This window comes from Ceratotherium simum, chromosome 1, assembly GCF_057802395.1.
Source record: "Ceratotherium simum simum isolate JZ-2026a chromosome 1, ASM5780239v1, whole genome shotgun sequence".
In the NCBI taxonomy this organism is placed as follows: domain Eukaryota; kingdom Metazoa; phylum Chordata; class Mammalia; order Perissodactyla; family Rhinocerotidae; genus Ceratotherium; species Ceratotherium simum.
Window position 1 is genome coordinate 39,835,435 of NC_141900.1, and position 9,298 is coordinate 39,844,732.

Below are 9,298 nucleotides of genomic sequence, written 5' to 3' on the forward strand. Positions count from 1 at the left end.
TAAAAATTAGGTGCTTTACAAATCTTAAATATTTTAGCTTTCTCAAGCATTTAAGTGGTTATAATACTATATTTAACTAACATAGGTGGTAAGGTTAAAACCCAGAATAAGAATATTATTTATGATTATAGTTTATTTGGATGAAAAAATTCCTTTGTTAACATTTTTCCTGTTATTTTTTAAATTTTGGTTTTGTTTTTAATAAACATTAAATATTGTTACCTTCATCTGTGAATGTGCTAATCCCGTGAGGGTTAAATGAAGACAAATCAAATTTACTTCCAATGATCCTCAATTCCAATACCGTTGGATCTTCTTCGTTCAGGTCCATCAGAAGTATCTTGCCAGGCTTATCAGGTTCAAAGCTCTTTAGTCCAGGATATTTTAATCCCTTATAAATAACAGAGGAGAAGAAGCCGGCACATTACAGATACTTCAAATGCTGATGGAGGTGGTGGATGGCACAGAGGCTCACACTGCCTGCGTCGGTGCACCCGAAGCCTCTTAGCTGGCTTGTGTAATAGGCCCATGGAGGGCTCTGGAAGCCACAGGCTCCACCAGCTGACCCCATACAATGCACAAGCACAGTCTCTTCCATCCCCAGTAGCAAAGCCACATGTGTTTCTTACCACAGCTACCAATGCACGAGAAAGATCGAAAACGGAAGAGCAGACCAAAGGGGCATTGACCAATGGGCGTTAATAATACAAGCAAGGAATATGGAGAGAACATTGATTATAGTTTTCAAACTGTCCCCTGGTGGGTTCCTTGGAGGCATCTCAGGGACAGAGGTTAAGAGGAAGTCTAGTGAGCCCAGGGAACAACTCCTTTCTCAGCCTTCAATGAGAAGAACACAGCTGTTATTTATTTTAGATATTGGGTCCCAGATAAGATTTTGCTTGAAATATGTATAATGTTGCTTTAAAAAAAGATTTGCAAGATGCTACTGTAGAGGATGACTAGTCCCCATTCTCATAAGAGAAGACAGGACTAAATAAATTACAATAGGCAGCTAAGGGTTTTCAGTGGCTGGATGACTTCTGTACTATATCCTATCAACTCTGTCATCCTAGACTAGATAGTTGACCTCTTTTGTTTTGAGCTATGTCACCACCACGGTGATTTGTATACAGCAGAGATTCAGCAAACATGGTGGCTTCTCTCTTCAAAGACTGGAAATTGTGGAATGACTTATCAACAATGTTAAATTAAAGGGCTTATTCTGAAAAGTGTAAAAAAAAAGGTAAAAATTGAAATGACATAAGAGGGAATATATATAAACACACACTCAACTCAGCAAATATTTGAGTACATCACTTAAGTGCTTCAAGGGATAGACAGTTGAATGGAAAGCCATTCTTAAACTCACTGGGCTCACAAATTGCTACAATGGAAGATAAAGTAATATAAGAGTTCAGTGTACCCACAGGAATACACATACACATGGAACACACAGGATCGTAACTAGATCACCAGTGAAAAGGCACACACAGTTTGTTTTTTAAACTATATGACTGCTCATTTTATTTGAAGGTGGGCATCAGTATACAGGAGGCTTAAACAAAAGACTTAAGCTGCCAGTCCTAGAAAATGGTCTCGAGCACAGTAAATAAAAGAAAACACTTACGGAGCTAATGAAAGCCAGTCCGTTAGGAAGGATCTCCAAGTCTTCAGAGCCAGCCTCTGCCGGAAAAGAGGATACACAGCACAGATTGTTTCAGGCTCTCCTGGAAGCTAGTGATTCACTTCTATATCACTCCTAACTTGAAAATGCGGCTGCATATTTAGCTCTTTTTTGATAGGTTCAGAATAATTCATTCTTTCATTTATTTATTCAAACTGACTAATGTGATTATATATAAATTAAAAGACATTAATATAAGTAAGTGTAATAAAATTTACACTTAATATATTTGTTTTAAATTGGTGGATGAGAACTTTTTCCTCAGAGGCTGAAATCTCTCACATAAAGTTCATGGAAGTTCACAAAATGCACTAAAGGTATGACAATTTGAAAAGAGTTTGCTGTTTTTTTGAAAGACAGAGTTAACTACCAATATATATTGATACTTAATAGTTCCAAATCAAATAAATTCTTTGAAAACCATGTTGGAAATATAAGCACATTCCAAATGCTTCAGTTAAAATAGGGATACATTTCATATGCAGAATATGCATTTACTATTAATTATAAACGTCAGTTAAAATATCACCAAGTTAGTTATACTTTAAGCACATGTAAATTTTAAAAATTTCAACCAATCTAGAGACAAATGAGATTTTTGATTTTGTATTGCTACTCTCATCAGAGATGTTTGTTTTTCAAATATCCAGTGATATTTAAAATCTATATCATATTTGTTTTCTAGAAAAAAATTGCACTATTAAACTATCTGGCCAAGCTTACTGATGCTAACTGAATAAGTCATCAAGTCTAGCCTTACCAACCTTAGTCAACTGAGATAAATAATTCTTAAAAACAACCACCAAAACACAACAAAGGCGTGGACCTCAAACAAGTTGTCCTCAAATAACAAAGCTGGTTGGTTGAAACCAGATGGGGCCTGGTGTCTCCCTGTTGGTTGCCTACCAGGGCTATTCTCCCTCCCCCTTTTATGTTTGCTGACAGAGCCTGCCTCCCACAATGGAGGATCAAGGATTACTTTCCCAGCTTCCTTTGCAGCTAGGTCTCCAGACTGCTGTCTGGTTCTGACTAATGAGATCTAAGGGGAAATCTGCTGAGAGCGTCTGGGAAAATTTTCCTCCCTGATATTAAAAGAGAGATGCATGAGGAGAAACCTTGTGGTAACTGCAAAGGTGTGTGAGGGCTGTTAAAAAATTTACCCTCTTCTCACTGCTTTTTCTCCCTCTTCTGTCCCTCATCTGCCATCTCCTAGGGTCACATGACTGTAAAATCAAATATTGTTCTGACTATTGGTATTGCTAAACTGATCAAATGAAAACAAACAATCAAAAAATTGTTAATGCCTTGGCAATAACTTGGTGAAGTCAAAAGTCAAGTACCTTGGTATTTATAATTAACCACTGACTTAATACTCTCCTGGTTCACAGTGTTATTTTTGAACAAAATTAAACAGGTGTAGTAATCAAACAAACAGCAAGACAATACTGCAAGTTCAAGTGAGATACTTCCTCCTCTCTCGTACTCACCTATTCCTTTAACTAAATTACAGTTAGGAAGTTCTACTGGGTCTACTTCCCGGAAAGCGTTAAGTCGTGTTCTGGGGGAGAAAAAAAGAATAAGACTACTCAGAAATTATAATTAAGTTGCAAAGGGAAGCAGCCAATAACGTTCTCCTTAACCGTACTTTGCCTGGGTTTCAACCCCAGGGTTGATGGTGCCTGGAACCTGGCAGCTCTACCAGGCAAGGCCAGAGCAAGACACCCGGGCCTCTGGGCACAACAGTTACTATTTATTCAGCAGAGATGGAGAGATACACAAATAGGATATGCAGTGTCCTCTCCAGAGCTCTGTGCACTTTGGTAGGAACAGGAACTGTTTCATCAGCCGGGTAAGGGTCCTGTGTGGAAATTGGGGTTAAAGAGCAACAAGGTTCCAATTTATTCCATTGATGTTTTAGGCCTGCCAACAGATGGGCCTCCTGCCCATCTGCCCAGTGTGGGTCCAAACCCTGGACTGGGCATCTGCTTTCTGGTATGTGACTTGAAAAATGCAGGTGTGCTCACAGGATTTATAACTTCAGAAAATCATACCCAAGGCCAGCATATAAAAGGCATTTCACACACACAAAAGCAACTTATTAAATCTGAGTGCATCAACATTGTGGGGACATTTGAGTGAAGGACAAAGGAAAAAGCACAGATGTGAGAGGGAAGTAACAGCAGGATGCCTGGGCAGAGAAAACCTATTGATGAGGCATTTGAAAGAAATGGACCACAACGTCAGCACAGCCAAGAGATTTAAACAATAAACATTTTCTGGAGAACTAGTGATACAATATACTCATAGTGAGTAGTGACAATTTTCCAAGAATCCTTAGAAAACTTATTTAATGGCTAAAGATAGAAAGGCTGAGAAATCCTTAACTTGCCTCACTGATAATTTAGTCTCACAGAAGGAGGAGGATGGGCTAGAGGAGAATGGGCAATCTGGATAAAATTCTTACCAACATGCTACTAAATGATAGGAATTTGGGGGTGATTGATCTTTCATCCATTCATTCAGAAGAAAAATGTAGCATGTTCCTCCTCCCATGCCATTGGCCATCAATTCCAACTTCTAAGAGGGTCTGACCTATAAGGCTGGGAGTGGAGTCCAGTGATGGGCTGTGTTAAAGCTCCACAGTTCATCCCGATGCACAACCAGAGCAGACAACCTCCGGACTGGCTGCTAGACACCCAGAGATGAGGAAGGCCTGGCCTGCAAGGAGATGGTGGTTCCCAGAATCATGGACATGAACTTAGAAAGCAGACTTCAAAGAAAAGTTGAGATCTGCCCCACGACCTGAGAAACTAAAAGGTATTTCAATAATGGAAATCTGACGTTATAATCACAATAGTTCACAATAAAGAAATAAAGGTAAAGTGACGCAGCAGTGGCTTGCGAACTTTTCAGACTGAGACCCACATTAGGAAACGCATTTTACGTAGTAGAAACACACACCACACACCCACACCACACACATCTGAAACAAGGTTCACAAAAGAATTGTCACCCTGGTACGTGTGACACATTCTTAACTTTTTTATTCAATTCGACCTCATTTATTGGAAAATGCTGGTCACGATCTTCTACATGGGTTTTGTGACCCGCCATTTTGAATAACTCTGGTCTAGAGAAAGCTCAGTGAATGTTCGCTGAGCCCCCCAGGGAACTCAAAGGACCGTACAAGATGTTAAATTCCACAGAGTGAAGATATACCCAGGGACAGCACAAAGAGTGGCATGGAAGAAGAGACTCAAGGATGTGAAATCGCTGAATGGGCCAAGACTTGAGGAAAAGGCCAAGGATAGCCAAGTTAGCCTTTCTTAGAGCCAAAACCACATGGAAAGAACAATGCTGCCTGGCTTGAAAGCTTCCTTAAACGTGATGGGTTCACAGACGGCAGAGAAAAGCAGAACTCATCAGCCCCTATTCTAATTCAGGCTTCTCTCTCATGGATGATGATCTCTAACCTGGAAAAGGTAGAATAACTACAGGTAAAAGGAGGCCAGGGTAGGGAAGGAGGCATTAAGTCAGCACTCAGTTGCTTTGAGTTCAAATTAGTGGCCAAAGCAAGACATATCTCAAGAGGATAGTCATTGCCCCTATAGTTCTGGTCCCCTGTATACCCTTGTTTACTCCTCAAACACCTCCCTGAGGTATTCTTTTTCCTGTTTTACAGATGACTAGCATTAAACTGCTTCCCAGGGCCACGAAGTTATGAAGAGGCTGAGCTGGGATTGGAACTCAGGAATGAATGCAAAGCTCCCACTCAGTCCTCTACCCTAGCAAAATTGACAGACAGCACAGCTTAAAAGCTGGAGGGAGCACCAAAAGACAATTCGACCTGTGTCACTTAATCCAGCTCATATGTTTTTATCTTATTCTCAATTATCTGGAAATATCTTGTCAAGGGCTTGATTAAGTCCAAATGTTCCAGGCCTAAGGATAAGGACCACATGTCTGAGATGTGTCCTTGATTCATAAGCCTCTACCCTCTGGCCAGAAATCACATTCTCCCTGCTGTGAATTATTCTTTGCAAATATATGCTGGCTCCTTACAAAAGAAAGCGAGCTCTTTAGCTGTGCATTAAGAAATCCATCTGGAACTTTCCATGGGGCCATACTCACTCTCATCAGTCTACTTTCTGCCATTGCACACTCCTCACTCATTCGCTAATCCTTATTGGGTCTACTATGTGCCACGTCCTGTGCTGAGGGCTCTCACACATACCTTCTCATTTAATCTCCTTAGTCACCTTTGAGGCAAGGATAAATACTTCACCTGTTTTATAGGTAAGAAAACTGAGGCATGGAGAAGCTAAGTAGTTTGGCTGTGGTCGCTTACTTAAAAGGGTATAGCTGGGATTTGAAATTAGGTGTCTTGATACCAAGGACCCTTTTCTCTATATCCCTTTCCCACCTCTTTTCATTTTCTCATGCTTTTCCCTCTGCCTAGAACGCCCTTTACCTCCTAACCCATCGGGAAGACTCCTACTCTTGACGTGCTGCAGCTCCTCCTGATCTTCTGTGACAGGATTAATAACTCCTTCCTTTACCCTCATGAACTTTCACATGTTCATTTACCAAGTCTCTTACCATGTTGTTTTACGGTTACCAGTTTTCGATTTGGTGCTCACAGTCAACTCTGAAATCGGTGAGTGAATATTGTGTGCTATTTATCCCTGTGACTTCCAGCATGAAAACAGCGCTTGCAGAGAGAAGGTGTTTGGTAGACGTCGGCTGAATTGTTTCATGAAATTACTAGGCTGGTGCATCAAATCGAGAAGATGGTATTGGTTGCATTGATAGGGGAGATGAGAGCTCTGCTCCCATCCTCCATCTCCATAACCACCATCCTTTCAGCCCTGCATTGCTCCTATTTGTCCTGCGGCTCTTCTAGCGCTCTCTGCATTCTAAGACCAGAGGTCCATCCCACTCCCACTTTCCTTTTCCCTTCTCAGTCATCCGGTTACAGTCGGAAGCTTGAGGACTGAGGCTCCCTCTCCACTCGCTGGATTCAGGTGTTGAAAGTAAAACAGTAAATTCTTACTCACAAACCAGAATCCAAGGTCTTCCCACTGCAGCAGCCCATGGCAAAGTGTCTCCTGCAGACGCCCTGTCTACACAGGGAAGCCACAGGCAGTGCCAACAAAGGGACTCACAGAGACTGACAGCGTGTTCAGCTATGATCATAGTGCGCTTTGCCTTCTCAGGAAAATCAGAATCAGGCTTGGGGCCCAGAAACCATTTGCCCTTGACAACTTTGTTTCTGTATATGAGCTTCCCCTGCAGCCCAAGGCCAGGACCTAACATTTTCAGGTTGAAATCTAAGTTTTGGTGGAAGTCAATGGTATAGTATTCTATACCATTCTATACCATTCTATACCATTCTATACCATTCTATACCCGTCTCAAACTGTATCCCAGAGAGTTATACAGGATGTTCATAGATGGTATCAAAAACGGAGTGGAGGCTATGGGCAAATAAGTCTGTGAAATGATGACTAAATAAAGCAAAATGCTTTCTTTTACTGAAGGACTTCTCAAAGTTTTCAGTATGACAGAGAGCACTATCAACCTCTAGAAGCTTATAACAGACGTTTCCCAAATTTATTTGTCCAAGGAACCCATTTTTTTTGTGGAGCAAGTCTTGAGACTCATGTTTCAAGGAACTTGGGGAAATATTAATGTTTAATGAAATAAGCTAAGACCTTGTGATAAAAGAGAAACTTTGTAGGGTGGGGGTGGTGAGGCGAGACTTTTACATGTAAACATATACAAGATGCCCCCAGTCTCCATTCTTAGGCAAATTAAGGAAGGTAAATTGGAAAGATAGAGTCTCACTCCTTCCTGGCAGATGTTACCCTTTGGAAGACATTTCATGTGGGGCAACTGGGAGAGTGTGGGCAGAACAAACCCAGGTGTGGATGGAAATGGAGAATTGAAAGGAGAGAGCCTAGAGGGGCTTGTTAGATGATCATGTCATCTCTTTTCTTTTCATCCCAGGGTAGTATCACAATCCACACATATGCTGTGGCAAAATTATGTGCACTCCTTTGGCAGCGAATAATACCATGATTAATGAAAACTCACAAATTGTAATTTTTACATTATTTAAAACCCCAAATTGTAACAACATTTTTAAAAAAGCTTATAAAAAACCTATTCTTAACATAAGCTTCTAATCAGTTCACAGGGTCACATAATTTTTTTAAAAAATCCAAAATGTTCAATTTGATTTTTAGTAATGTTTTACTTCAAAGTAAATAATAAGATACTATTGACTAAAACTTAGGAATTATAATGATCTCTAGACTTTGAACCCCTGTAAAAGTTACCACGAAACTACTGATGCATTCTTTAAAACTGTTTCCCCCTTGTATAGTATCTAACGGGGTTTATCAAATACTTTAAGGGAAGCAGGGCACTAACATTTATCAAACAGTTCCTATGTCCCAGGCAAGGTGTTAGTTGCTGCGTATATGAGTGTATTTTACCGTCTCAGGTTTACTGAAGCAGCGAACGTTAGAGATTAAAGGGATTTGCCCAAGACCCGGCAACGGAAGAGGCAGAGCCAGAACCCAGGACACCAAATGCCAGCACCTGGGTTCTCTCCCCATCCTCTCTGGCCGGCCCCCAGTGGAACGCGCATTCGCTCCCACCTGCTCCGCTCCACACGCCAGTTTTCTGTCTCTCTCCGTGTGGCCTCAAATTGAGAATCTCCAAGCCAAGAAGTTTTGTGCCATGGTTAGGCAGCCGGGGGGGGCGGGGGGGGGACGCGGGGGAGAGGGAGGCTCCTTTCCCTAATTCACACAACATCAGGGGAACCCCCAGTCTGGATACCTGTTCTGAAGCGAGGTTGAGAAGTGAATCTGTAGTCAAGGCATACGGCTCGTCATGAAAAATTAATTTGTGTCTGCAACAACTTGGCCACTCACTGGTCAGTGGTATGCAACCACTGACAGTTGTCTCCTTGTCCCATCTCTCAGACCGTGAGCAAGGATATGCTTTCAAGTGGCACACGCAAGTTGGACAAACATTTACGAACCCCCTGCAAGATGTGCTTCCAGCACTTGCCTGTGGACTTGCTAAGAGCCTGGACCTCACTGTCGGGGGTGCCCCCGGGCCTGGCGGAGGTGAGGACGACAGGGCTGCAGCCCTCACCACAATCCGACTTACTGGTAAGAAGACCTGTGGTCCCTGAAGAGCGCCAGTCCAAGCCCCAAGAGCGTGAGCACTAACAGCTTCGCCATGGCCTGGGACAGACGGAAGGGTGGATGGACGGACGCACCGACGGCCCGGAGACCCTGCCTGCCTGCCGCCGGAGCCGCGTTCCTGCGCCCGGGGTTGGCCCGCCCCGCCCCGCCCCGCCCCCGGGGCCGCCGCTCACCCCGGCCCGGCGCCAGGACAGCGCGGGCTCCCGGGCAGCGCCCAAGGCTGGGGCTGCGTGCTCCCGAGGCTTTAAGGATAGGAGGCCGAGAACAGCTGCCGAGACCGGGCAAGAAGGAGCAAGCAAGCAAGTTGGAGGAAGTGGAGAGCCGTGTGAATGGAGAGCCCAGCTTTGATGAGCGCTCGCTTTGTGCCAAGAGTCCTAAACCTTGTGGCTCAGAG

The 9,298-nt window shown here is 42.9% G+C and overlaps 1 protein-coding gene across 1 annotated transcript in view; it reads right to left on the reverse strand.

The window, feature by feature from the left end:
- The window catches only part of LOC101387277 (serum paraoxonase/arylesterase 1), a 30,577-nt gene extending 21,577 nt beyond the window's left edge, over positions 1-9,000 (reverse strand). Inside the window, exons 1-4 of the mRNA XM_087422439.1 lie at positions 8,867-9,000; positions 3,172-3,242; positions 1,628-1,683; positions 223-391 (exon numbers count right to left, since the gene is read on the reverse strand). Coding sequence (XP_087278565.1) covers positions 223-391; positions 1,628-1,683; positions 3,172-3,242; positions 8,867-8,940 — 370 coding nt within the window. The 5' untranslated portion in view covers positions 8,941-9,000. The remainder of the gene's footprint in view (positions 1-222; positions 392-1,627; positions 1,684-3,171; positions 3,243-8,866) is intronic.
- Positions 9,001-9,298: the final 298 nt, after the last annotated feature.